At 54.4% G+C, this 27,237-nt stretch overlaps 10 protein-coding genes across 10 annotated transcripts; 5 read left to right on the forward strand and 5 right to left on the reverse strand.

The window, feature by feature from the left end:
- Positions 1–12: 12 nt before the first annotated feature.
- CAOG_00698 (exocyst complex component Sec10) lies at positions 13–3,519 on the reverse strand (the record flags this gene model as incomplete). The annotated part of the gene is made up of 4 exons (XM_004365512.2): positions 13–1,328; positions 1,470–2,746; positions 2,887–3,377; positions 3,502–3,519. 4 exons carry the CDS (start codon positions 3,517–3,519, stop codon positions 211–213), a joined length of 2,904 nt encoding a protein of 967 aa, XP_004365569.1. The 3' UTR covers positions 13–210.
- Positions 3,520–3,636: 117 nt separating this feature from the next.
- Positions 3,637–8,413, forward strand: CAOG_00699 (hypothetical protein). The gene is made up of 16 exons (XM_004365513.2): positions 3,637–3,810; positions 3,974–4,271; positions 4,400–4,501; positions 4,588–4,656; positions 4,730–4,825; positions 4,907–5,606; positions 5,709–5,904; positions 5,999–6,141; positions 6,262–6,333; positions 6,444–6,590; positions 6,679–6,888; positions 6,981–7,055; positions 7,135–7,219; positions 7,307–7,368; positions 7,448–7,651; positions 7,773–8,413. Exons 1-16 carry the CDS (start codon positions 3,689–3,691, stop codon positions 8,282–8,284), a joined length of 3,093 nt encoding a protein of 1,030 aa, XP_004365570.2. The 5' UTR covers positions 3,637–3,688; the 3' UTR covers positions 8,285–8,413.
- On the reverse strand, positions 8,357–9,574 carry CAOG_00700 (hypothetical protein). The gene is made up of 4 exons (XM_004365514.2): positions 9,521–9,574; positions 9,078–9,228; positions 8,822–8,921; positions 8,357–8,647 (listed from the first exon to the last, which is right to left on the reverse strand). The coding sequence occupies exons 1-4, from the start codon at positions 9,556–9,558 to the stop codon at positions 8,454–8,456; spliced, it is 483 nt and encodes a 160-aa protein (XP_004365571.1). The 5' UTR covers positions 9,559–9,574; the 3' UTR covers positions 8,357–8,453.
- A 277-nt stretch (positions 9,575–9,851) lies between these two features.
- Positions 9,852–11,492, forward strand: CAOG_00701 (carrier protein). The gene is made up of 3 exons (XM_004365515.2): positions 9,852–10,028; positions 10,189–10,347; positions 10,640–11,492. The coding sequence occupies exons 1-3, from the start codon at positions 9,878–9,880 to the stop codon at positions 11,395–11,397; spliced, it is 1,068 nt and encodes a 355-aa protein (XP_004365572.1). The 5' UTR covers positions 9,852–9,877; the 3' UTR covers positions 11,398–11,492.
- A 174-nt stretch (positions 11,493–11,666) lies between these two features.
- CAOG_00702 (heat shock protein 40) lies at positions 11,667–13,968 on the forward strand. The gene is made up of 7 exons (XM_004365516.2): positions 11,667–11,763; positions 12,382–12,485; positions 12,559–12,627; positions 12,716–12,793; positions 12,877–13,269; positions 13,384–13,558; positions 13,666–13,968. The coding sequence occupies exons 1-7, from the start codon at positions 11,696–11,698 to the stop codon at positions 13,820–13,822; spliced, it is 1,044 nt and encodes a 347-aa protein (XP_004365573.1). The 5' UTR covers positions 11,667–11,695; the 3' UTR covers positions 13,823–13,968.
- A 28-nt stretch (positions 13,969–13,996) lies between these two features.
- CAOG_00703 (myotubularin) lies at positions 13,997–18,592 on the forward strand. The gene is made up of 7 exons (XM_004365517.2): positions 13,997–14,095; positions 14,557–14,618; positions 14,751–14,915; positions 15,032–17,683; positions 17,808–17,918; positions 18,026–18,183; positions 18,302–18,592. Exons 1-7 carry the CDS (start codon positions 14,023–14,025, stop codon positions 18,492–18,494), a joined length of 3,414 nt encoding a protein of 1,137 aa, XP_004365574.2. The 5' UTR covers positions 13,997–14,022; the 3' UTR covers positions 18,495–18,592.
- Positions 18,554–20,311, reverse strand: CAOG_00704 (alanine racemase). Its single transcript, XM_004365518.2, has 7 exons — positions 19,864–20,311; positions 19,698–19,727; positions 19,517–19,583; positions 19,302–19,436; positions 19,050–19,195; positions 18,828–18,926; positions 18,554–18,745 (listed from the first exon to the last, which is right to left on the reverse strand). Exons 1-7 carry the CDS (start codon positions 20,146–20,148, stop codon positions 18,665–18,667), a joined length of 843 nt encoding a protein of 280 aa, XP_004365575.1. The 5' UTR covers positions 20,149–20,311; the 3' UTR covers positions 18,554–18,664.
- A 268-nt stretch (positions 20,312–20,579) lies between these two features.
- CAOG_00705 (hypothetical protein) lies at positions 20,580–21,720 on the forward strand. The gene has a single exon (XM_004365519.2). The coding sequence runs from the start codon at positions 20,693–20,695 to the stop codon at positions 21,701–21,703; it is 1,011 nt and encodes a 336-aa protein (XP_004365576.1). The 5' UTR covers positions 20,580–20,692; the 3' UTR covers positions 21,704–21,720.
- A 32-nt stretch (positions 21,721–21,752) lies between these two features.
- On the reverse strand, positions 21,753–25,507 carry CAOG_00706 (hypothetical protein). The gene is made up of 2 exons (XM_004365520.2): positions 25,381–25,507; positions 21,753–24,814 (listed from the first exon to the last, which is right to left on the reverse strand). Exons 1-2 carry the CDS (start codon positions 25,466–25,468, stop codon positions 22,065–22,067), a joined length of 2,838 nt encoding a protein of 945 aa, XP_004365577.2. The 5' UTR covers positions 25,469–25,507; the 3' UTR covers positions 21,753–22,064.
- Positions 25,508–25,577: 70 nt separating this feature from the next.
- Positions 25,578–27,194, reverse strand: CAOG_00707 (octanoyltransferase). Its single transcript, XM_004365521.2, has 6 exons — positions 26,879–27,194; positions 26,535–26,687; positions 26,346–26,432; positions 26,108–26,237; positions 25,856–25,999; positions 25,578–25,765 (listed from the first exon to the last, which is right to left on the reverse strand). Exons 1-6 carry the CDS (start codon positions 27,119–27,121, stop codon positions 25,677–25,679), a joined length of 846 nt encoding a protein of 281 aa, XP_004365578.1. The 5' UTR covers positions 27,122–27,194; the 3' UTR covers positions 25,578–25,676.
- Positions 27,195–27,237: the final 43 nt, after the last annotated feature.

Consider the following 27,237-nt stretch of genomic DNA (forward strand, 5'->3'; position numbering starts at 1 on the left):
TGTTAATTTTGGTTTTCGATCACGAATAAGGACGTTTGTTATTCTTGAAAGCACACACACACACGAAACAACCGCAACAAACAAACAGGGGGCCCGATCAAGACCGAAAAAAAAAAAAAATCAACAAGACCAATCATCAACACCAACGCCAACATCAACATCCCCAACATCCAACAACAAGAACAACTACACCAAACACAAAACATCCACCTAGAAGAAACGCGCCACTCCGGCAGACTTGTAGTCAGCGCGCTGACGCACATAGGCCATGATCGTCTCACGATCGACATGCGCGAGAAGGCCCTCGGAGCAGACTTGGCGAAGATTCTCGGGCTTGACCACAAAGATGGCGCTGAGCTCGCGCAGCGTCTCAAACAGCTCAATCAGCGCTGGCAAGTTGAATTTGCGCATGCACGACTGGTACTCGGCAATGTCACGCGTCAGCACAAGTCCGCCAAGAGAATTGACGGTAAACTTTTTCAGGTGATCGAGAAGCACAGTGTGACACCGCGTGCCGAGTTCCGTCGAGATGATTTCGAGATTGCGCCCATCCAGCGCATTCACAATCAAATCACGCTGGCGGGCCATGTACTGTACCGCATGTTGGCAAGCAACAGTGCTGGGTTTGTTGAACACGGACACGTCGTTGTCGTCGGGGCGGAAGTCTGTGCGCTGTTGGTCGCGGTCGAGGATGCGCTCAAACCAAAAGCTGACGCAGTCCAGCACTCGTTCCAACCCGGTGCTAATCTTGCTTTCGAGCGTCTCCATCACGCGGTTCTTCTCATTCACACATGCCGAGTGAGCTGGGTAGGACTGGCTCACGACGGGCAGAATCACATTCCTGAAATGGCCCTGCAGCAAATGGAAGACGTAGTTGGCCGCGTGCACCACATTCACAAACTGAATGTTTGGCTCCGTGCGTGGCTCTGCGGCAGGAAGCCCAGCCAATGCAACGTCCAGCGCGTACCCAACGTGATTCACACAGAGCGCGTCCAGCAGCTTTGCAAAGATGGCCTGGGCGTTGTTGTAAATGTCAATGTTGGTTGACAGGAGATGGCACCGCTGCAGGGCATCCGCGTTCAAGTGGATGAGCGTGAGAGCGAGCTCGATCGAGAGCAAGTTATCGCTCGGGGTGGACGCCGACGCGCTCGCGGATGCGGCACTGCTTCCGAAAGGATTGGTGTCTGCGTTTGAACTCGACGGGGATAGGGTGGTCGCGATCGAGTTGATGAACGGGTTATTGATCGTGAGGTCTCCGATGAGTTGGGCACCAGCCTGCAGCTTGTCCTTGAACTCGCGTGCCTTTTCGAGCAGACCCTTTGTGGATGCTGGCCAAGATTCAAAATACAAAACAAAACAAAAACAAAAAATAACGCCAAACAACAACCCACACAAGTCCGTTAGCTCAAACGTCACCAACCTCCCACCCCTCAACCAACCAACGGCAGCAACCACAACGCTGCTCCTACCTGCATCACGACGGTTGTGATGAATCGACTCGTAGAACTGCTGCAACAGTGACGTGTACTTGATCTCCAATGCTAGTTCTTCGAAGCGGACATAGTCGCTCAAGTAGGATTGGAAAACCGAATCAACCAGAGTCGGCAGATCAGCGCCAAAGTTGGCTGCAGTGAGCTTGCGCACCATTTCTTGCGTCAGCTGGAAGAGGCGGTACAGCCGGGCGAGATAGTTTGTGTAGTCCTTGGTGATGGCAGCCTTCAGCTCGGTTTCGACGAGGCTCGACAGTCGCTGCTCGAAAATGCGAGCAACAAACTTGGCCATGATGCTCTCGGGATTCCGGAAGACAGTCTGGATGAGCTCGCCCTCCTTGATGCACTCGGTGACCATGTCGTCGAAAATTTCCACGTCCGACAGCATGACACCCTTGGCAGTCGTGAAATCAGCACCCGTCCCCTTGAAGAACCGATGCAAGTTGATAAAGGTCTCGACACACAGGTTGTAGTTTCGGAAGGAATACAGCGTGTTGGCCAGTTGTTTCATTTCCTCGACATCGCCCGAGCCGCGCGCTTGGGCAAAGCGTTCGTGGAGCTTGGCCTCAATGGAGCTGTAGGTGAGGGCAATGCGTTCCTTCGCAAGTCCAAACCGGTCGCTCAGACTCAGTTCCTGCGCCAAAAAGTCGAGCTTTTGCACCAACGCGGCGGCCTGGTGGATGTTGGTGGTCTCGGCAAAGAACATGGCCGTGATGCGAGCGTGCCATTGCCGGATGTTTGCAGCATCGTCGTTCAGATGCGGCATGCCAGCGAACAGACCCAAAGCTGCTCCAGTGGGAGCGGCGTCGTCTCCTTCGGCAGACGCGGCCGCTGCAGCAGCCATTGCCGCGGCCGCAGCTGTGTCGGCGGCCGCCTGAGCAGCGCCCTGGTCTGCCTTCTTGGTGTCGTTCTCGTCGCCACTATCATCCGAATTGAGCTCTGTTGTCGAAACAGCGCCCTTCCCCGTATCCAGCTGCCGTCTCGTTCCGCGACCCTTGTGCTGCGGCAGAGTGCTAATTTGGCCAGGCAAGTCGAGCGCCGAGAAAATGTTCATCAACTCTTGCGCCTCCTGAGCGCGCGTTCGCTTGACATTGGCCGTTTCCAGCCGGTTGCCGAGATGGACTGCTTTGGCGGCAATGTTTTGTATCCGGTCGTCCAGATCAAAGAAGCCCGTCACCACAATCTGATATCCTTGGTTGAGCTTGGCTGTCTCTGCACGGTACCTTCGTTCTGCTTCTTGACACGAGGACTCCATCCTGGTTATCGTCGCATAGTTTGAGTGAGTGAATCAAGCATAGTTTGAGCGAGTGAATCACCAGGTGGAGGAAATGGATACCAACCAAAATTTTTCCAAACTAAACACCGAAACCAAGCTCCATCTCCACCGACGACGTACCTGGTAATCTTGTCTTCAACCCACGTGCCAAGCGCGCCGAGTGTGCTGATGCCGTCCTTGAACAGCTGAAGCAAGGGCTGCGGATCAAAATCGCCCACTGAATTGGCATTGCCGCCGAGTTCCGCCAGAGCAGCAGCCTCCTTCTCGCGCTCACGATCGCGCCCGGCGGACAAAGCAGAGGACGTCGATACACCTGTCACGGAAGCGTGCCCGTCGCTGGCGTGATCGGCGCGACTCGCACGCTCCTTGTCCTTGTCTTTGCGCAGCTTTGCGAGTGCCGATGCTCCTGCTCCTGCTCCTGCTCCTGCTCCTGCCGCCTTGCCGTCTGTCGCAGTGCTCGTAGTGCTCGTAGTGCTCGTAGTAGAAGCGCTTCCTGGAGCCGTGGTGGCAGGTGACCCTCGGGCGCCAGTCGCTGCTGCCTTCGCTCCTCGTTGTTTGTTGAGCGCCTTCTTGGCCAGCTGCTCGACAAAGTCCCGAGCGACGAACGGGTCCTACTCCAGACAAGGCAATCGTCAATCGTCCCATCAGCAATCGAGAAGCCCACAGAACATGGCAAAGAACACTCAACCAAATGGAAGCAGCAATCCGATTTACAAAACAAAAGCAAAAAAGAACGTTATTGCCAAACTTCATTGAATAGAGACCATGACCACCTTTTGCTCAGCCTCTTAGTCTCAATGAGTTTCAGATTCTTAGTCTCAATGAGTCTCAGTCAGTCTCAGTCTCCATGAGTCTCAGTCAGTCTCAGTCTTTTTTTTCTTGCCAACAATCAACCTTCTCCACCACCCCGACTTTTTGCATCATGAGCTCAGAGTTGGCGGACGAGGTTCTCGCGCAGTTGCTGTCGATGGGCTACGACATGGATCGTGCGACGAACGCAGTGGTGCACCACCATCGACTGACTGTGCAAGACGCGATCGACTTGTAAGAACATGACTGTTTGCATCATTGTCAAAATCTGAATGAAAGCGCTGACCTTTTTCGTTTTTTGGTTTGTTGCTTTTGAAACATGCATGTTACACCTTCGATTCTTGTTGTCTTGTTCTTTGATGGGTTTGAATTGATTGCATCGGTCGGTCAATCTCAGCATGGAGCAGGGCGAAGACGCGCGCGACGTTCAGTTTGACTCTCAGCAGCCAGTCTTGCGCCTCGACCGTCGCGACCCGCTTGTCGCCGCCGTCCAGGCCGAGCAAGCAATGCACGCTCGCAATAGCGCAACCTGGCAGAACGCTGGCCACACTGCCCGCGCACACGATGAGGAGGATGAGGATGATGATGCGGCTGCTGATGGCGGGCTGTCTGCGTTCAACTTGCCAATCGAGCCCTCTGCAGTGCCAATGGACACTTCTACTGCTCCAGCGCCACAGACGAATACCCCTGCACCCGTAAGGACGTTTGCAGGTTTTGGTGGAGGCGAAGATGGGAGGGTGAGGGGGAGGGGAATACGTTTAACGTTTGCAAGGTTTGCATCCGTCATCATTGCAACCTTGCTTACATTGGGAGTGTCTGCTAGATTGCCAGCCGTTTCGATCGCGAAAGTCAAGCCGGGTATGCCTCACGAGAAAGCATCCGGTTTGCTGAAGAGCGTCGCCGAGCCCGTGAATTTGCAGAGGCGGTGAGTGGATTGATTCGTCCCGTTGTTGTTTCGCAGTTGATTGATTTTCAATGCTCAACTCGGCTGCCCAAAATTACTCTTGTCAGACTCGTCGCCAAATTCACGATGCAGCCTTGGCAGACCGTTTGGAGCGTGAAAGAAAAGTTGCCGCAAAGGTACGATTTTGCAGTTTCAAGCTGACACGCACTTTTTTGTTGTTTCCCCGGTCTAACTCTCTTTGAAACGCAGACTTCCGCGGCACCCACAAGCGTAGCAACAACTTCTAATGCTCCCTCCCAACCCGCCGCTGCTGCTGCATCCGCTGCATCCGGGGCTTCTCTGCAGGTATTGCAGTTGTGTTTAAACGTCTGCCTTGTTTGCTTTTTGCTCTTGTCCGATGACTGACTTGGTGTGGGTGCTCATCAGATCCGTCTGCCAAACAACGCGACGTTTCGCCATCAGTTTCCTGCCAGTGCAACCATGAGCGACGTTGTGGCATATCTTTCAGAACAGCTCGGCAGCTTTTCCTTTGCAACTCATGCGTTGCTCCAGGCGTATCCCGCGCGTACCTTTACCACGAACGACCTCAGTGCCACTGTCCAAGAGCTCAAGTTGTGTCCCTCAGCAGCTCTGACGGTTCGGCCGCTCCCTCATCACGTTGCTGCAACTCTGGCGAGTCCTGATGCGACGACGACCGCTCCCCCCGTTGACGAAGCGCAGCCTCAAAGTCCCGGTGTCGACGCGCAACCCGAGGCTGCATCAGCAGTGGTGGCCAACCCGCCACAGCACCGAGCAGCACCCCGCACTGGCATTCCGTCGTCTTCGGCTCTCCTCGCTCGCTTTGCGGCTGGTGTTGCTGCGGTGTCACCGGACAATGTTCCCGAGCAGCTTGCTCCTTCTACTGATGCCAGAGAGACTGTGGCACAGCCTCCAGAACCAGAAGACCACCGCAGCCGCAATGTCCGGGCAGCCAGATTGCAGCGCTATGCCCAACCGACTTCCCCGACCCCGACCCCCGGCAGCGTTTCGACTCCACACATCGAGCCGACCAATCCGTTCCCGCCTGGAACTGTGCTTTCCCCATTCCTGCGCAGCTGGATGCCTGGCTCGGGTGGTCCCAGTACGAGTACGTACTCTGTTGATGTTTTGGTCGAATTGATCATCTGTTGCTTCCTCCTGCTTTTTGTTTTGTTTTGTTTGACTTGTACCGTGTCTCTTCTCGCATCAGCCACCAGCCCCAAGTTGACCAACATCCCTTCCCTGGCCGAGTTGGCGCTTCGAGCAGTCGCTAAACTTGTTGTTGCTGGCAGACACAAGCTTCGCTCTCTTGATGGACTCTCGCAAGAGGTGGGCATGCAGCTGATGGCGCAGCTCGTGCGAGACAAGCAACTGTCGGACAAGAACATGGGCGTCTTTTTGCCGTGGTATGGGATTCGAGGGCGGGGCGCGATTTGGATGGAAGGGAGTGTGGTTGATTGCCTGGATGCACAATTCTAAACCCGTTCGACTCTGGAACAGCCATCTCCAAGTCATCCGACTGGACGCTTACCCATACGTGACAAACGAGCTCTTGTGTGCCATGCGTTTCTTTTCGCTACTTCAAGAGCTGTCCATCCGATCAGCCGAGTTTGTCACGCACGTCGGCATCAATCACATTGCAGGTGAGGGTCACAAGCCATTTTCATCCAAATAGTTTGAATCGTCGTGTTCGAATTGTCGTGTTTTTGAGTGCGCACTGATTGCTGTACCTGTTGTTCACCGATTGCCGTTCGCTCCAAAAGGCTTGAACAACCTTCGCGTTCTTGATCTCGGCATCACGCGTTTGAATGATCAAGCCATGCCAACCATTTCGCGTGAGACATTATTGCCGTTGTTGCTTTTGATGTTTCAAGTCGTAGGCAGTTCCGGATTGCTTACCATTTGGTGTATTTGTTGTTGTTGTTTGCTGGTTCTGTTCACGAAGAGCTGCCGCTTACCGTTCTGAACCTCGAGCGCACCCTCATCACTGATTCGGGATTGGCTCGACTGGCCCCGCTCGGCGCCACCCTGCAGCATCTCGACATTAGCGACTGCAGCAAGCTGACTGAACGCGGACTGGCCTTGCTTGCAGGTGCGTCGTCTTGAGCGTTGCAAAATGCACGGCCCTTCACTCTGACTCGAAACGTATCCACTCAATGACTCGGTGTTTTTTGATACAGCATTCCCGCAGTTGCGAACTCTGGCGATTGCTGGACTGCCGTTGACCGATGTTGGCCGCCTGAGCAATTTCCCAGAACTGCGCTCGTTGAATTTGGCCCGTACAGCCATCGTGGAGGGCAAGCTGGATAGTATTCGTCGCTACATTCATCTGGTTCATCTGTCGCTGGCCAACACAAAGCTTGGCGACAACGACGTTCGCTATCTCCAGTGTAAGCGAGACAGCGGATTTTGTGTTTTGGTTTTTGCGGTTTGTTGTTGACCACCAATTGCCGCTTACCACGCAACTCCTCCCTCACCTCAGATCTGACCAATCTCAGCAGTCTGAAACTTCCGTCCCGCTTCCAAATTGGAAACAGTTCAATTGCTCACATTTCCAGTCAGTATCTGTTTATTCAGGTGCTTGTGTCGTCAGTGTCCCACCCCCGCTCATTCCATAACCGATATCGTGTTGACAGAGCTCCCGCTGACCGAGCTGGACCTCACCGACTACATCCATGTGACGGACGAAGGCATTCAGTTCATTTCTGCGCTCGCCCCAACGTCCGTATTGCTTCGTTTCGTTTTGGAAAAAAAAAATGCTGGTTTCTACGCCGTGATTGACTGTGTTGTGGATCTGCTCCTTGACAGACTGGTCTCGCTATCCCTGTCTAACACCAAGCTCACGAGTGCTGGCATTCCTGCGGTGGCAGGTTTGTCCCAAACGCGTTTTGCGGCGGTCTGGCGGTTTGGTTGCAAAAACTCGAGGACTCACATTTCTTCTTTTGATAGCGTGCACCAAGCTGGAAGTCCTTCAGCTCGACCGCACACCGCTCAAGGATGATGTGATTCCTCTGTTGGCACCTCTGACTCGCCTCCGGACGCTGAGTCTCTCGCGTACACATCTCACCAGTGCTGTTGTGCGCTCTGGGGCATTTTCGCCGTTCACTCGTCTGGAGTCGCTCAACCTCAGCTGGACCTTTATCGAGAATCAAGGTTGGTTTCTTGCTTGTCGATGGCGACAGTGATTTTTTTTTTTTTTTTTTTTTTTTTTTTGCTGATCAAATGTCTGTTTGTTGGGTTGTTTTGTGTTGATTTGTTTTTGTTGCTGGAGTAGGACTGGACCAACTCCGCTTGCCAATGCTCACTACTCTGAATCTCGACTCGACGCGTGTGACGGCCAACGTGCCGTTGATGCTCACTCAGCTCCCGGCGCTGACAACAGTGCGCATGGTCGGGATTGTTTCCGAAGAGGACACGGCGTTTGAAATGGAGCGACAACGTCGCATGGCTGCTCATGCTGCACTGATGCTTCATGATGCAAACCGCTTTGATGCTGACCACGACGGACGAGACCATGACGACAACGAGGATGACCATCAGGGCGATGGCGATGGCGACGGTGACGGCGACGACGATCATGACCATGACGGCGATGACGATGCAGACAATCCGTTCGACCGACCATTCCGAGGACAGCATGGCGGATTCCCAGGAGGATTCCCGGGACAGCACGGTCGTCGTAGACCGGGTGACCGCGGCGCGAATATCGCAGGTTTTGGTTTCCAGCAAGCCAATCCTGAGCCGCGGGCGTTCCAGGGAAATGGACGCGTTTTGGGTGGACGATGATGAGCTGTGCCTTGTGCAACGGTGGGCGGAACAAGCCCCCCCCCCAAGCCGTTCACACATGCCATCATAATTTGTAGAAATCATGTTGTAAAATGCAAACACACACAAACGGCTCGTTTTGTACACAGACCAAACACACACGTATATCATCATGCGAGGAAGGCGCGCATCACTTCTTCTTCTTGTTCTTCTTGTTGTTTGTGTTTCCGCCTGCGCTGGCATTTGCGGGAGGAGTGGCGCTGGCGCTTGATGTTGTGGCTGTTGGCACGAATTGCGCAAAGATTGCCGCATCGTCGGTCGGCGGCAGCGTGCGGTTGGGGATTTTGTTTATTTGCAGAGCAATGTACTTGAGAAGGGTTTGACCTGTGTGAGTGGGTTTTCGGGAGCAGACACATAGGGGAGGAGGAAGGGTGAAGAACGAGAGCGAGATGAGCGAAAAAGACCAAATTGCGGCGATTCCTGCCCAAAATCACCACAACACTTTGCAAACTGGCAATCAACACTGCAGTCAACGAATGAGTGCGCCACACAACTCACGATTGGGAATGCCCGAGTTGAGCGGCTTCTTGTTGGCGTCAAAGAGTTGGACACGAACGCGACCGCGCTGCATAAAGTCGCGAGGATAGGCCTTCTCCCACTGCAACAAACCAAAGGCAGCCAAAACCAAGTGAGGTTTTTTTTCTTTTTGGTTTCGAACACAGTGTACACTATGGCGGGCAGAGGACACAGCGAGATCTCTGCATTGCTCGTCATGGCGGCAAGCGGGAGGAGCGCTGTCTGTCTCTTTTCTCACCTCCAGAATGCACTCGAGTTTGAGGTTTGCCTTGACGACGAGGGCAACCTCCTGTGCCGTGGGGCTGTCGCAGCAGTAGCCAACGCCGAGTCGTCGGCCTTGCTCGAGAGTCTTGCGCGAGTTGATGTAGATTGGGTAAACGACGACCCAGCTGTGGAGCGCACAGAGCAACAAACGAGCAAACAAAGCAACGACTTGTCAGCAATGGCAGCAGCACTTTACAACGAATAAGGACGAGCGCAGGGAAAGGGGGGAAGAGGGAAAGGGGGAAGAGGGAAGAGGGGTAGAAGAAGCCGCCCATTGCCCATTGCCACTTGCGAAGGGTGTCCGGCTGTCTGAGGTGACTGAGGGAATTGCACAACTCGCAAGTGCAAGCGGCCGTGGTGGTGATGGTAGTGGTGGTGGAAGGAGAACGAGAAAGGAGATGAGAAGGGTCATGTTACCGAGCCACGTTGGTCGGGTCAGTTGTGAGATGCGCCATTGCAAAAAGAAACAGAGACTGGCAGTAGTGAAGCTGAGCATTGCAAAATTTCCTAAACATTCGGAAAAACTCGATGAAGCCGAGTGATTCGACTGTCTTGAGGGTGGAGAGAAATGTAGCCCTTTCCCTTTGCTGCTTTGGTTATTGGAAACAATCCGCACGACGCTTCAACCGTCGCGTTGTACTGTACTCCCCTGTTGTTTACTGCTCTGTACAATGCAAAGTGCACAGGTCTCCACCATTCCATGCTGGCTCTGCATCCAGTTCGTTCTCACCCATTCTTCATTTCTTTGGGCCTTTTTCGCTTAGGATTCTCACTATGGCGCATCAGACGGCGTCTGCGAGTGCCTCTCCGCTGCCGCCGCCGCCCCAAGTCGCACGCTCGCTGCCAATGGAGATCAACTGGAAGGACCTTGACTTTGCGCGCTACACTGTCATCGGCTCGACGCTCCTGCTCGGAGTCCGCACATGTGAGGCCACCTGATCTTCCGCGCGACTCACTTCTGCGCTGCCTCTCTCACTCGCTCACTGTCGACTGGTTGCCCCATCATCCCACTCGCACATGTTGCACCTGTGCTTTTGCTCACCGAACGACGCACTCACCGAACGACGCTCTACGCTACGCTACAGTGGTCTATCCGCTGGCTCTGGCGAAAACACGGCTCCAAGTCCAGCGGTCGCATCCCGCGCCAACCGCACCGGGCGCAACCCCGCCCGTCGTCTATCGAAATGTCTTCCACGTCTGGTCCGGCATTGCACGAGCAGAAGGCCTGCGCGGTCTCTATCGAGGTACGTCCGTTTTTTTTTTTTCGTGGTTTTGTTGCGGTTCCACGCTTAGCCCGGACAGCCCCCTCCGACAAAGAAGCGCTTCGCTTTGCTTGTTCCTCTCGTGAATGAGGAACCGGAGCTGAAAAGAAGGAAGAAGCACTCTGCTTGGACTTGCCACAACTCGAATGAAGCGAACACACACACACACACACACACAGCTCACCAAACCAAAGCTCTGGTGCTGACTCACACGTTTTCAGGTTTCGATTGTTCGGCTGGCTCACTTTTTCGCACTTTTCGGCTGCACTTTCAGGCTTTATGACCACGGTCGTCGGCATCACTCCCGCACAAGCCATCTACCTCACTTCCTATGAATATGTCAAGTCGCACGCTCAAAGGTTTGAGCGCCCAGAGTGGTCGCAGGACAAAAAGACGCTGCACCAAAACTTGATTGCAGGCTTCTTGTCGTCCGTCTGCTCCCAGGTCATTATCGTGCCCATCGACGTCATTGTACAGCGCCAAATGGTCCAAGGGACCCAGAGCGCCGCCGGCACTGCCGTCGAGGCTGCGCGTGGTGGCTACGCCGAGTTTCGACACATTCTCGCAACCCAGGGCGTTCGGGGTCTGTACCGGGGCCTGCACCTGTCCTTAATGTTGTATCCACCGTCCTCGGCCATCTGGTGGGCCACCTACGGCGCCACCAAGCAAGGGTTGCACGATCTCAAGGACGCCTGGTTTGGCTCAGACTCTGCCGATGCTAACGATATTGGGCGCCATGCTCAAGGATTTGCCATTCAAACGGTCGCTGGCTTGTTTGCCGGCTTCACCTCGGGATGTATCACCACCCCGCTTGACGTGATTAAAACACGCTACCAGCTGGCGTCGCGAGGAAACGGCGCAGCGCCCACTGTAGCGGGAACAATCCGGACACTATTACAGGAGGATGGCATGGCCGGCTTCACCAAGGGTATGACTGCAAGGGTGATGCACATGGCCATTCCTTCCGTTCTGATGATTTCCGTCTACGAGCTGACCAAGCGGTTGAGCGTTGTCGATGCCGCCGTGCAATAGCGCTTGTGTTTGCTGCATGGTCGTCGCTTTTGTTTTTTTTTGTTCTCTGTGCACAATTCCCATCATCATCATTTAATACATTACAGTTTGGTCTTGTTCGTCCCATCAAACGAGTGCTGTGTCAACACTGGCGAGCTTTTCAATTCACAGTGGTCCCATTCATCCCCTTCTTTGTTCGTATTTTCTCTACCCACCTCTTTTCAGGTGCTCTTTATTGTTGTTGTTTTTGTGTTTGGTCATTTAATTTCCTCCATCACTCAGTCATCATAATCTTATTCACAGTCATCAATCCATCATCATGGGTCGCGACTTTTACCGCATCCTCGGTGTTCCGAAAGACGTCTCGGACGACGATCTGAAGAAAGCGTGAGTGAAGCCCCCCCATTTTCCAACATCCCCCAGTTCCCCACATCCAGATCCAACTGCAAACTCATAGGCTCCTCACTCGGAGGGGGGGGGGAGGTTGGAGATTGGATTGGACTTGGCTGCTCGTGCTAAGGGGACAGCAAAAAGCTTCCAGAACCATCTCTCCACAGTCAAGTCAGTCAAGTCAGTCAGTCAGGGCTCAGGGCACGAGTCCGCGCTCATTGTGTTCCCTTCTGCTGACCAAACAAGCTCAGCATTCAGCATTCAGCATTCAGCATTTGACTTTACAGAAACGAAGCGAAACGAAGCGAAACGAAGCGAACGGGAAAAAAAAAAAAAAAAAAAAAATAAAAGTTGGCTTTGATTTTTTTGGCTGCATTTTCCGCGTGGTTGAAAGTCTGATCACCGAAATCCCAAACAACAACAATAACAACGACAACGACAACGACAACGACCCAAAACGTTGCTTGCATTGGAATCACAAACCACTCCCTCCCATTGGCTCAGCGGGGACGGGTGGCGAGAGCGGGGCCAGCAGCCATCACGTTGCCACTCTCCACTCTCTCTCCTCGAACTACAATCCTCATACGTGCGCGCTGTTGTCTGGTTTCAATGTAGGTACCGCAAGCTTGCGCTCAAGTACCATCCCGACAAGAACAAGGAGAAGGGCGCAGAGGAGCGCTTCAAGGAAATCGCAGAGGCCTACGAGGTCTTGTCAGACGGTAACGTTCTCCGATGATGTTGAGGATGGTCAGCTCACAGTCGAACTCACTCGTGCTCGCTTGGCGAGAACAGCCGACAAGAAGGCTGCTTACGATCGATATGGCGAAGATGGCCTGAAGGCTGGTGCCGGTGGCTCGTCGGGTACGTCGTGGACACGGTTTGTCACAGTGATGCTCCTTGGAAGCTGGTGCTCACCTCCTCGCCTTTTTCTTGCTCAAAACACACACAGGCCACACCGATCCCAATGATGTTTTCCGCCAATTCTTTTCAGGTGGCCGTGGCGGCGGCGGCGGCATTGACTTGAGCGGTACGGCCGTTGTTGATCTCGTCCACCGGAGTGTCTGCTTTTGCGAAGTTATCCGGTCTCTTACTAGTTGTGCTTCCTTTCAGACCTTTTCGGCATGGGCGGCATGGGCGGTATGGGCGGCATGGGCGGCATGGGCGGCATGGGCATGGGCGGTGGCCATCGGTCGGCCCGTCATCCCGGCGGCCATGGTCACGGCTTTGGCGGACAACACTCGCACTACCAAGCGAACGATTCGGATGAAGAAGAAGCACCCCTTGAGCAAGATCCGGCCATCGAGCGCGATTTGCCAGTCTCGCTGGAAGACTTGTTTTCCGGCTGCACAAAGAAGATGAAAATCTCGCGCAAAGTGTATCAGAACCAGTACAATTATTCGACGGATGAGAAGGTGCTTACAATCGACATTCGTCGAGGCTGGAAGAGTGGCACCAAGATCCGCTTCCCCAAGGAGGGTGACAAGAAGCCCACGTCCATTCCCGGTACCGCGCGATTTATTTGGTTTTGTTTTGGGGTCTGAGGCGATTCGGTTGGCAGAAAAAAGAATGGTACATCTCACCCATTTTCCTTTGTTTCTTTTCCTTGCATTCCTGCAGCCGATATTGTCTTTATTGTCAAAGAAAAGCCTCACAGCCGGTTTTCGCGAGAGGGCGACAACTTGATCTACACCCACAACATTACGCTGCTCCAGGCGCTCGAGGGTAATGTTCAAGTGCAACTCCAATCCATTGACGACAAGCCACTTCAAGCTGTGCAGCGCGATCCCGTCAAGTATGTTTGAGTCGTGGTGGCGAGACCTTTTTTCGTGTTGCTGTTGCAGATCTTCAGATTGGGGCTAACTGCTGCTTTGCGGATGTTTGTGTTGTTGTAAAACACAGCCCAACAACCGAGCTGCGTATTCCTAACGAAGGCATGCCGCAATCCAAGCAGCCGACAACGCGTGGTGACTTGATTGTTCGGTTTGCCATTTCATTCCCCACTCAGCGACTATCGCCCGAGCAGCTCGCCTTGTTGCGCAGCGCACTAGCTCAATAAGCATCTTTGGAAAAGTTCCCTCCGCGAAGCAGGGGCGTGTTCTCAAACTGCCCTTTTTCTCTCATTGCGTTTTGATGGATGAAATTATCATGAATTCAATATACTTTTGCTTTGGTTGCTGACAAGACCGTGATCGACGGTCCTCGGCCATTTGTGTGTTTTCAGTCTTCTTCTCCCAATACCTCGTTCTTATTTTCTGCATGCAGTCCGCGACCTCCAACTCGGTCGAGTGGAGCGCGTCGCAGGCTCCCGCGAGAACAGCGACCATCTGCGGTGAGTTTGCCCTTGCCTCCGCTGCTCACACCTTCCCAATCCACGCCCAAGCATCCTTGTTGCTCTCCTCGTTCTGCCCAGTCAGAGGAGGCGGAGAGGGGGGGGGCGGCGAAGATGGGACGCTGGGCCGGTCGTCGCGATGGATTGATTAAAGACAGTGTGGGGTTTTGAAATTCCCAGGCGCCTCGCTTGCCTGCCGTCGCTGAGGAGAGGTACAGACCCAGCGTCAGGTGACGAAGGCCCACTTTGTGCTCATTGGCCACTCGAGTCGCCAGTCAGTCCGAGTCCGAGTCCCATCGAAGGGGCTTTGGTTTTGAATCCAATCCAAAAACACGATCATTCATGCATTGCCATTTTGAATGGCAGCTTCATCCTCAACCCTTGCAACGAGCTCACTTTTGTGCATTCTGGCGTTTTCTGTGATGATGGTAAACCAACCAAACAAAAAAACAAACAAACAGTGCGGCAAGGGCGTGATTTGAAGCCAACCGACCTCAATGGACTCGCCGACCCGTACTGCAAGGTTTGGATGCAATTTTGGGATGCTGGCACACCTCGTCTGAGCTCACTTTTTCAAACACGAATCAACATTGCATTGTTTAAAAAACCCCCGTGAATGGGATTGCTACATTCATGCTCCACTTTTGTGCAACAGATTGTCGTGCACGGTCCAGAGTCGCGGTCGAAAAAAGTCCAACACAAGACGACAGTTCGTCCAGAAACGCTCAGCCCAACGTGGGCAGAAAGCTTCGAAGTGCCATTGGAGGAGCATGATCCGTACATTGTCATTGAGGTCTGGGATCGAGACCAGTTCAATCAGGTAACATCAGAACAAAGGTCTTGCGCACTTTTTTTTTTTGTTTTTTTTTTTTTGGTTGAGAGCTCTTGGTGCTCACTACTGCGATGCTGCTCGTGTGGTGCATGCCTTCTCGCTAGGACGACTTTATGGGTCGTATTATGCTGCCTGTGCGGCTGTTGTCCGACACTCCCACGTTGAACTGGTACCCGTTGTGCCGCGCTACTCCGAAAGATATTGTAAAGGGTGAGATTGAGCTGGAAATCAGCATCAACCCGCCAATCGACACTTTCGAACAGTCCTCGCTTCATGCGGAGCTGTTTGAGATGTGCCGCTACAAGGGCCTGAATGTCATGGTGCTCTGCCACGACTTGAGTGACCATGCTCGGAGCAACACGAGCACGCTAGATGGTCGGGTCTTTACGCCATCCTTGTCACCACGCTCTCAGAATGCGATAACGCGAGCGGTGTTTGAAATACCCGGACCGGCCGAAACCATCGAGCTTGCGGTGCCCGACGTCCTCATTGATGTTGGAGGGGCACGAACAGCGGGGCGAGTGTTTCTGACCAACTTTCGGCTTGTGCTCGTGAGCGAGCGAGATGCGGCGGCCGCTGCGCAATTGTCGTCTCAGGCAACTGGCCCCTCACGACAGCCAGCCGGTAATACAAGCACCAACCCACCCACTTCGAGTGCCAGCGACGCAGCAGGACCCCCATTCACTGCTGCTTCGACTGGAGACCTTCTTGGTGTCGGCCGCTCGCCAAGTCTCCGCCAGTCACCATCGATCGGCTCGCTCGCAGCGCGCCAGTACTACTCACAGGGACCATCTGGCTTGCAGCTTTTGTCTGCCGGTGTTCTGGCTCTTGAAGGCGGCGATTTCTCAATGTCCATTCCATTTGGCGTCATCACGGAGGTGTCCAAGGGAAATCCAGAGCAGGTGCGACGACAGCAGACAGCCGGCACCGTCGACGGATTCAAGATTGATGCCAAATCGCTAACGATTCGGTGTTCCGATTTCCGCAACATTCGCATCATTTGCCATTCGGACGCGTCCATCCTGAACTTTAACGCGCTGAAACGACGCCTGCAGCACCATCACGCGAACGCTGCCGATCATCCTGTTGCCTACGATTTCGTCAAGGCCTATCCTACCCTGACACGCGGCTGGATGTACCGTCCTTCGACCGATTCCGTTTCTGCCAGGTCGGCCACCTTGCAACAGCAGCCTTCTGCTGGCGCCACCCCATCACCCCAGTCCGCAGATCCCGCCTCGACGAGCGCCGCTGCTCCGAGTGCTGATGCAGGCGGCACCGCCCAAGCTCCCTCCAATGCCGATGGAGAGTCATCCAAGCTCATGTATTCGTTGAGCATTAACGACCTTGATCTCGTCGGTAGCGAGCCGGATCTCGTTTTCCAGAGCCCCACTCCTTCACCTCATCCGTCGCAGCAAGCGGACGCCCTCGTTCCTTTGCCCGCCATTTCTGAGCGTCGCAAAGCTCAGCTGATACTCGACATGCCGAACGCTGCCCTGCCGCCTCAAACGCTCAATGCTGCGACTCGACCCCAGCTCTCCCTGGTGCAGCAGCCAGCGACTTCGGCATCGCCCGCTCCAAGACAGGAAATCTGGCCAGAACCCATCGCGCAAGCCGTCATCCCGGCACGTGTGCAGTCGCCCCCGTCTGGCGAGACGCCAGGGAGTCGCACGCCAGTCGAGTTTACTCCGTTCGTGCCCGTGCGGTCGTTTGACATGAGCTCTGAGATGCGACGACAGGGCGTCCTGCCCGACAAGTGGAAGCTGTCCACGATCAATGACCTCTACAAGCTCTGCTCGTCGTACCCCGACGAGTTCTTTGTGCCCGCAGAGATTGATGACGACATTTTGATTGAATCCGCTGCGTTCCGATCCCGCGGACGCCTGCCGGTGCTGACCTGGTACAACGCCCGCAAGGGCAACGTTATTGTCCGGTCTGCGCAGCCGCTGGTTGGCGCCACCAACAAATACTCGACTGCAGACGAGCGTCTCATTGAAACGATCCGATGCCTCGGGTCCCCTCAAAAGCATCTCGTCATCTTTGATGCGCGCTCAATCATGGCCGCCGGCGGCAACAAGCTCAAAGGAAAGGGCACCGAAGACACGGCTGGTCGGTACACCAACTGCAAAATCCTCTTTCTCGACATTGGCAACATTCACGCAATGCGGGACAGCTTTGATGCCCTCGCTGCCATGTGCGAGAGCGCCCCAGATGCCAGCTGGCTTTCCGCACTCGAGTCGACGCAGTGGCTATCGCACCTGCGTTCGTTGCTTTCCGCCGCTGTGACAATTTCGCGCTACGTCGACGACCGTGGCATGTCTGTTCTTGTCCATTGCTCGGATGGCTGGGATCGCACTGCACAGCTCACGACGCTGGCGCAATTGCTTCTGGATCCCTTTTACCGAACCTTCCTCGGCTTTCCAGTGCTGATCATGAAGGATTGGCTTGCGTTTGGCCACAAATTCCGCGAGCGTCTCGGCACGCATGATTCTCCGAACGAACGCAGCCCGATCTTTTTGCAGTTTCTCGACTGCGTTTGGCAGATTCAGCAGCAGTTTCCGAGCGCCTTTGAGTTCAGTGGCGAGTATCTACGTCGCATTGCCGAGCACCACAACTCAAAGTGGTTTGGCACGTTCTTGCACAGCACCGACAAGGACCGTCGGCTGAATCAGGCCGCGACTTCAACCGTGTCCATTTGGGCCTATCTCGATGCATCTCGCACCGAGCTCCGCAATCCCCACTACGAGTGCACCAATCAGGTTAACTTAAGAAGACGAGCGCAAACTCTGAAAAAACAATTCGAAAAAAACAAAGAACAAAAAGGAAGAAGAAACACAACGCTTCATTCGACGCATGCTCACTCATTCGTTGTCTTTCATGCAGGTGTTGTGCCCGAAAACGAGCGTCAAATCTTTGCGTTTATGGAGCCAGTACTTTTTGCGCTTTGACGAGCTGTCTCGCCTCGCAAAAGATGTACCAGAGGACGACGACGTGGTACGTGTTTGATCATGTTCGATTGTACATGGATGCGCAACAATCCTTCGATTTGAGTCGTTTTGAAGGGCGCAGCTGACCAATCTCCAATGGTTTAACACGTTCAGACCGACAGCGGTTCCATCATTCCAGGCCAAGGGACGACATCTCAAGTCGGGCCCAGCGCGACGCCGACTGTGGTTATGTGGGTGCCAGATCACCGAGTCAAAGCATGCCACGATTGTCAGCTTCGTTTTTCGCAACTCCGGCGCAAACACCACTGCCGGTAGGTTGCCTTTTGGAGCACAATACGTTTCGGTTTCGGATGTTGCTTGGTAGAATCTCACTGTGGCTCCATCTGATTTTTTTGCCCCCCCCCCGCCTCCACCTTTCAAAACGCACAGTGGATGCGGTCAAATATTCTGCAGCGAATGCGTCAAACAGAAGCTTCATCTTCCACAGCTGGGCTACACTGCAGAAGAGAAAGTTTGCGAGACTTGTTTTGCCAAGTACAACCCTCAACCGAACGTCGTGGCACCCTCGCAACCCGTCCCAAAGTCACTTGAGGTGCGCCCGACGCATCTTTTCGACACGTAATGATTGTAGTACTAAGAAACACCAAAGCAAACAACATGATTGATAAAGTGCGAATTGGTTGTTCGATGATCACACAATGAAGGGTTTATTATTTCGTGGTTCCGAATCGCTACTCTTTGTTCACAAGGTGGGCCAGAAAATGAAGTACTGTGAAACTCCTTTCCGCGCTTTCACTCGGGGTGCACGGCGGGATAGGAGCGCGAGCCAAAGATCGTGCTTCCAACCCGGATGTTGGTGCTGCCCATAGAAATCTACATCATCAGAATAAGGGGGCCCCGGTCAGCACGCAGCAAAAAAATCACCTCCTAAACCCACGAATCAACAAGGACTCACGGCATGCTCAAAGTCGTCCGACATTCCAAAGCTGAGTTCCAGGTCTGCCGCACGCAGCGACAAGCTTTCTGCTGTCTGCTGCCGAATCTCGTTGAGAAGCTGTTGTTCAGCAAGGAGTGGGGGGGGGGGAGAGAGAGTCAGCGCACAGAAGCGACACGATAAACAATCAACAACAGCAGTCTTGCTGGCTGAAAACCTTGCTCAAGTCCGCCCAAAACGTACCAAAAAGTCTGGATTGGGAGAAGCTTCCGAGCACTGACGGCCTGGTTGCCCAATGGTCATCAGTCCGCACAAGCGTAAATGCGGGCACTCGTTCACAATGTGTCGAGCCACAGCAATAGCTTCCGCCGCGTTCGATCCGCTTTTGCCTGTGTGTAACCGCGGCCGCCAATGAGCACAATGACACTATCGGGGTGGCGGGGGGGGGGGGTCACCGTGTCAACCAACAAACAGCTCAAGAAGTTGGTAACGCACTGGTTTCACCGCTGGTGTTGACTTGTACAAACACCCGCAACGGAGAATCGCGAGTCTGCTTGGCACAGGCCTTCTCCAGTGCAGTGGCAAGTTTAACGCTGTCGACTGTCTCGACGACAAAGAGATTTGGAATTGCTGTGCCAGTGCAACGAGTGGATCAGCGCTGCTGCATGGACAACCCAAAAACAAACAGCAAACCGCCCGCGCATACGTACCTGCGACATGGGATGCCTTGTTCGACTGCAAGTGACCAATAAAGTGCCACTGGATATCGCGTGGCAGCTGCCACACAAACAATCACGAGCCAGCGAATGAGACAAGCACCAAACTTCGAACGCCGATTTTTTCACAATGTGCATGGTTGATCGGCATCATCCATGATGACAAGCGACATACCCCGGACGCTTTTGCAACCAGCTCTTGAACCTGAAATGAATGATTTTGCACAAAAACCAAAACGCAGAATGCAGGCGCGAATTGAGAAAAACCAATTTCAAAAGCAGTTCTATGCCGACCCGCAGCCAATAGCTCAACAAACAGCAAACATTACAAAAATACGCACATAGTTTTCACCAAAGTGACGCTGACCCGCACCATACGCGGCCTGGAGCAGCGCGTTCGGCTTGGTTTTGGAGACGGCGACCAGCCTGACTGCATCCGCCTCGCCGGCCACACGACCGTGCTCATCCGAAGCAGAAGTAGAAACAGAAGCAGACGAGGCCGCCTTCTCGGCGCGCTTGGCGACTGCAGCACTCATGCGGCCACGCACGGCCTCGAGCGCAGCGACGACGGCGTTCAGCTCGGACTCGGTCGGCTGCTCCTGCGGCGCTGTACTACTGTCGCTCATTGCTTGGCGGCGGTTCTTGTAAGGCTTGTGAGTCACTGGTTGCGATGGCGAGGATGGGCTTGTTGATGAAGAGTAGCAGTAGCCGACAGTTGCAACGAGGCTGTTGAATCGTGGTGACGATGGACTTGAGGAGAGTAGACCGCGCGATCGCAGCAGCAGCAGCATGAGGACTGATCTGGATAAGATTCTGTACTGTATGATAGATGGAAGGAGTATCCCAGATGATACCCGTCATTCAGTGTCATCAAAGTGCACGTACAACACTGAAATGACAGCAGCAGCAGCAATCCAATAGAACAGGCATTGTTTGATCTCCTTCGCTCCCTCAGTGGTGAATGCTGGTCCAGTGCTGATGTCGTGCAAACGTGTGTGGATTGTTCATTGTACAAAAAATCCATCTGTCATTCCTATTTTGGCTCGCTCAGTCTCAGTTTTTTTTTGTTTCCCTCCTGCTTTGTTTTCTTGTTGTCTTGGCGTTGTTGTCAAAGTGGGGTGTTTTTTTTTTCCCTTTACTTTGACTTGAACCAACCACACAACAAACACAATGCAACGCCTGCTGCCAGTCACTGGGTGGTCTGCAACACGCGCTGCGTCCTTGCTGAGCGCTTGCTCGACCATTGCGCTGCGTCGCCGCGCTGCCAACCCGGCAATGTCGTTCAGCACTGCTGCCCAGGCACCGGCCAACAAGCAATCGTCGGGCCAGTGGACACGCGTGGGCACTGCCGTGGCTGTCATGCTGGGCATTGCGACGCTGCTGCAAGGGACCAAGGCGCAGGACCGACTGGCGCTGCTCGAGCAGTGGGCGGAGGATCAGCTCCGCTCAGTGGTGTGCACGCTCGGGTTGTACCAAGCGCAGCTTGGAAAGCGACCCGTGCTGCTGCCTGTGATTGAGCACCTGGAACGCGAGCGCGAGGCTCAGCGCAAGGCGACGATTGTGGGCAAGCTGCCGTCCGACCCCGAGCACATGGAAGCCATCTTCCGCGCGCACTCACCAACCCTAACGCGGATTCACGAGTATCTGGCCGAAACAGAGCAGTCTCACGAAGCACCGATCGTCCGGCGGCTGCGGGACGTGCTTCAACGACAAGAACAGCAACAACTGAGCTCTTCTTCTGCTGCTGGGTCGAGCTCGTCGTCGTCGTCGTCGTCGTCATGGTGGTCTTCTTCCAGCTCACACTCAAAACAGCAGCAAGCACAAGGCCAGCACGACGACCCGGCCATCCCGCTGTCGGTCGTCCTCGCTGGGCTGCGTCAGGTTGTTGCCGAGCTCGAAACCGAGGCACTCGACCTCGCTCTCCCGCTCAGACTCTGGCCACAAGCGCCGAGCAGCTTGCAAAACCCCGATTTGTGGAAGGACTACATGACAGAGATGGAGCGCAAGGCCGATCTACTCACCAACCGCAGCATTGGCGAGGCACGGCTGTCGATCGACTTCCAGTACGACAAGCAGCCTGCAGTAGCTCCTCACGCGCCCACCTCCGCCGCATCCTCCAGCGCAACTGCAGTAGATGCTGAATCATCCAAGCCCTCATCATCTGGCACGCTTGTTGCTTAATAAAAATACTCCCCTAGTAATGTAGAGTGCTCCATTCGATCCATTAGACAACCACAGAAAAAGAACTATTTACTGAGACAGTGATACTTGACAGGGGGCCCACAAACAACAGAATAAAGCCGATGCAACCCGCCAAAAAACATAAAAACCCCAAAAGAAGGACCCTCCTACTAAGCCCAATACCAGCAGAGCGAAGCGAAAGCAACCTTCTCGAGTCACGTCTTGCGTTGGAGAGCAATCACAAGAACGAAACGCACATACACACACACACACACACATCACGCACAAATACGCATGCTAGATAAAATGACCATGGAAATTGAAGCCTCGATGGTTGCCAAAACGACCGGGAATGTCAGATTTACGGCAATGGCTTGCGAGGAGCAGCGGCACCAGTGGGCTTGAAGGGTGGAGGCGTTGGCTTGGGGGCACCAGGCACAGGCTTGCTTGGAGTAGAAGAAGCACCAGCAGGTCCGGGCCCTTTGGGGCCGACGGGCTTGAGAGGGGCTGCTTTGAACGGCTGGGGAGCGGCGGGATTGGTCGGAGCTGGGCGTGTGGTGGGTGGTTTGGGCGGCGCAGCAGGTTTGGCCTGCGACACGGGCTCGAGGTAGTTGGATGGAACAACACCCGTACGATTGGTCGTCGAGTTCTTGCAATGGTACCACCCATCCTCGCCCTTCTTGGAAACAATCACCACGTCGCCGACAGACAGGGCCAGTTCGTCACCCTGCTGAGGGGTGTAATCGTACACGGCGCGGTACTTTTCGACAGCGCTGGAACTGGCGTTCTGAACGGGGGCAGGAGGGGCGGGCTTGCGAAGCTGCGAGGTAGCCATTGGAACGGCGGGCTCTTTGACCGCTTTGGGCGACGGTTTGGTCGGGGCCGAGAGGACTTCCAACGATGCACTGGAGCCGCCGGTCTTGGCTGAGCGGCGATTGCTGGAAGGCGCGTGGAAGGAAGGAATGATGCTCAAGCCTTTGCGACGGCGGTACAGCACTGCTGCCACAATCACAAGGAGGAGCACGACAAGGACAGCGACAGCGACGCCAATGGCGACAGCCGAGCTCGAGCTTGAGCTGGAATCACCATCCGGGTTGCCATCAATCGGCGCAGCGGATGAGCAAGGAATGGTGCACGATGTAGTGCTGGCCGGTTTGGAGCCAGAGCAGGACGCGTCGGGAGCAGTCGAGCCGTCGCTGCCAACGCACTTGACCAAACGTGTGAGCGTGCCGGATGCGGTGGAAGGGCAGCGCGGCGCAACACATGCGCCATACGCAAAGGTACTCCAAGAGTACGTCATCGTGCTTGCCTGGCACGTATACACGGTGGTCGATCCTGCCTGGAGTTGGCAGGTAGAGTAGGGCGCCACGCCGCATGTTGTGCCTGCAGGCAGGTAGTTTTCATCGAGACTCGACACGCTTGTAGCATCAGTGCACGTGGTGGATCCGTCAAACCTGCATCTGTAGAGACAGGGGTTGGTGCTGCTGACTCCGCCTGCCGGGCATGGTTTCACGTTGCTGTATTTGCTGCACCCGCTCTTATAGCACGTGCCTTCGACACAAACGCCAGTAGCCGCCACGCCATCCATGACGGAGCAAACCGTGGTAGGCGGACTGAATTTGCACGCGCTGCAGCACGTGCCGGTGGCGCATTGTGAGCCAGAAGTCAACTTGCAGTTTTTGCAGCACGAGCTGGACACGTCGCACTCTTCACTCGGCTCGACAACGCCGTTGCCGCACGTGGGGGAATACGGCGTCCAGCACGAGGGCACGCTGGTTGAAGCCAGGGTGGATTGGATTTCAGTGCACATTTCGGCCTTGTTCTGGGCAGTGTAGAACTGGTACTCGCCGAGATACTTGCCATCGCCATAGTCCATGATGCCGCCAAAGCCAAATGTGTGCTGGGCGCCAAAGTTGTGGCCAGTCTCGTGTGCGTGAGTAATCCAAAACTGGGACGAGTCGGACGACACGCCCGTGTTCGAAGTAGACGAGCACAGGGTTCCGACATACGCCAGCCCAACCGTGCCGGAAGGCGGGAAGCAATTGGTAAAGAGATGCCAGAGACCGTACGGCTCGGAGGCAGGCCGAGTTTGGCGCCACGAAGTGAAATCCGTCAGAACCTTGTTGATGTCGTTGGTGCAGGTCCGTTGACCAGGAGTGCTTGGCTTCTGGTTCCAGGCGGTCGAATCAAGCGAGCTCTTGAGGACAACCAACCCCAGCTTGAGGAACACACCCACTTGCGTGTTGTAGACCACGTTGGTCGTGGCCATCGTCTCGGCAATCTTGGTCTTGACGGCGGATGCAGAACCGCCCCAATCGAGATAGAGACCATAGTCGACCGCGACGCTTTGCGTGAGGGTGGACAGCTGTGTGTTCGAGTTGGTGAAGCAGTCTGCCCACTTGGACACGGTACGGCGGGAATCCTCCACGTTGTCAATGCGCACCGATCGAGGCAAGGTGCTTTCGCCGACTTGGCGCCTGTTTGTGGCGCCGTCACGGAACCTGGCTGCCGTGGAGGTCACTTCCAGCACATCCGCGCCATGGAAGAGAACGAGGCCTGTGGCAGCGGCAGCCTCGCGAAGGGACCGACGATGCTCGTCCGAGGGCATGGCGGCTTCGTGGCGCACGGCGGGTTCGATCGTGTAGTGGCCTGCGGGATCAAAAACGACCATGTAAAAGCTGTTTTCGTCGTCATGGAGCACGACTGCCGCATGGAAACCCTCCACGGTTTCACCAGCATACGCGCGCATTGTGTGTGGCAGGCGCTCAATGATCTCGGGCTCGCCGGTCTCGGGGTGTGCGCCGTGCACTTGAACGTACGTGTCTTCCGCAAACAGACCCACGAGGAGGGAGGCCTTGACCTCAATGTGCTTGCCGCCAGCGACGTACACATCAATGTTAATGTCCAGCGGGAACTTGCGATGCGGCGCCAGCTCAGAGATGGCGGTTGTGTTGTCCATGGCGGCCTGGCGACGGTTGCGGAGGATGGCGTCCTGGAGCGACTCTGCCACCGCCCACGGGCTCGTGACGCTGCCGTCCTTCTGGTTCAAGGTGGTCACCTTGGCGCCGACGACGGGGTACAGGCGACTCACGGTGGTCGACGGCATCGCGTCTAGCGCAAGCAAGCGGAGAACAAGAAAACAAAAACAAAACCAAAAACAAAAAAAAAGGGTTAGTCTGGTCATTGTCATTGGTGATCACCCCACCAGCCACACACCCTCAAGCTTAGTCACATTCGACAACAACAACAACAACAACAACAACATCAGCAGACGAACGAACGAAACGAAAGAACGAACGAAACAAAGTGAATCAATCAATAAAAAAAAAAAAAAACCAAAAGTCGCTTGAAATGGCAAACTGCAAAAAAAAAGTCCCATCCAAAAAACCCGCAAAAAGCACTTGGAAAGCGGAGGAGTGACAGGCAGTGAATGAAGAAGGAGAACAAGTCAGGAGAGGAATGGATGGGGGGGGGGATTAAGGATTAAGGGATGGGGAAGCGAAGGAAGGCAACTAAGAGGAGGAGGAGAGGGGGAACTTGCGGTTGCTTGGGAAAAGACTCGTTGGGCTTTGTGGCGGTTGATTCATCATCATCGCCCTTCCCTCTCGCTTCTCATCAACAGCCAACAGCGCGACGAGAGGACTCTGGAGAATGATGAGAGGAAGCATGAGGGCTACCTTCGTCGAGCGGTGCGGGAACGCCGCTGACCACGGCGGCAGTGAAGGCCAAGACCGAGAGCAGCAAGCCCAAACCACAGATTCGCATGTTCTGGGAAAGACAGATAAAGAAAAGAAAAAAAAAAAAAAAAAAAAAGAAGGAATGGAATCCCAATAGAATAAATAAAAGTGGAAAGACGAAAGAGATGCAATGAAAATGGAGTTGATGTAGATGTTGTTGTTTGGCGAAATACTTGTACAAAAGGATCAAAACAAAAACCACTTGCATTTGGCTGCTGCTGCGATCGTCACTAGATCTAGTACGCGCCAAGCACCCGCTGCACGTCGCACTCAAACACATCGCCAAAGTGCTTGAGTAATATTGGCAGCGTCTCTTCAGTGGAAACTGTCCAATCCACACCACCGCCACAGAAGTTGTAAGCGCTCAACTCTAGCATTCACATGCACACATAATACTGACTGGCTCTTCTCGTACCTTCACGCTGAACTTCGCGAGACAGTGATGTTACACTCTTGCCGACCAAGCCGCAGGGCACAATGTGAGAAAACCAGCGCAAATCCGTTTGGCAGTTCAGAGCAAAGCCATGCGAGGTCACTCGCCGCTCATGTAGCTGAATGCCTGTGGAATCCATCCAAACACACACAAACGGTATGAGTGATACTGCATCCAAGGGTTTGCCGCACAACGCATCTTGCTCTATCGATTGGCCCGCCGCGTCAAACTCACCGAGTGCGGCAATCTTGTTTTTGCCAACCCAGACTCCAGTGTCGGCTGTGAGCTCCGTCTTCACTCCGAAATCAGCGCACGTGCGCATGAGAACCACTTCGAGTCGCCGGACGTAATCCTTCACGCTGACCTGAGAGATGAGCAGAATGCAACCAGTTGAGAACGCGCGCAACAACGACATCCTCGAAGCGTCGTTAGGGTCACGCCGAGTTCAAGGTGATTTTCTATGCTTTCATACTCGATGGGAAAAGGCTGCGAGATTGAGTATTGGGTAGCCAACCAGCTGGCCTGGACCGTGAAATGTGATTTGACCTCCACGACTCGTCTGAGAAAACGTGCACACCTTCATCAGAGAACGTTTCACGCATAGCACAAGGCATATACGGACTCCCAGCTCGCCAACAAAAATAAGAAAGCAAGTTCCTACATAGACGTATTCGGCTCCCAGTGCTGCTAGCCTGGCAGCCTGGTCTGCATCGTGCTGCATACGGCGTCCAAGCGTGTAGACCGGATTGTGCTCGAGCAGTAGTAAATCTCCTCCATTGGCCGTCACAGCGCCGGACGTTAGCTTCGTATTATTCTGTAGCATTTAGATGACGATTTGCAATCAAGCGCACGCATGAGAACAAAGTCAGACCGAGGAATTGTCAAACCGATGGATGGATGGTGGTGTGGCCCCCCTCGTCATCAGAGCCAGTGCGATGGCCACTGGTCGTGCCTCGGCATCCGAAACACGAATCTCAGATGTGATTCAGTTGAATGTGCCTATACCTGATTCGCCAGCTTCGAGCTCGATGCGGGCTCGCCGAGAGAGCTGGGGGCTGCGGCGGGCTGTGGCGGCAAGACCACCGTGTTGCGCCCGGCCAGAACGTCGCCCACAAAGCGCAGTTGCGTATCAATGCCCTCTGCATAGCCAACACGGCCGAGAATGCGTGCAGCAACGGTAGGCCGAGCCGCAAGGTGCGACGATGCTGCAGCTAACGCTCTCGTGGCGGCAGGTGCGTTCGCAAGCATGGATTTGAGAAATGGTCCAGATTTGGCAATCACTAATCAAGTAATAACAAAGACTGCACAAAAGCAGCAGAACAAGAACATGCTTGACGTAGCGATCGGACAAAAAAAAAAAAAAA

Source organism: Capsaspora owczarzaki (genome assembly GCF_000151315.2).
Source record: "Capsaspora owczarzaki ATCC 30864 unplaced genomic scaffold supercont2.1, whole genome shotgun sequence".
Taxonomy (NCBI): Eukaryota; class Filasterea; order Ministeriida; family Capsasporidae; genus Capsaspora; species Capsaspora owczarzaki.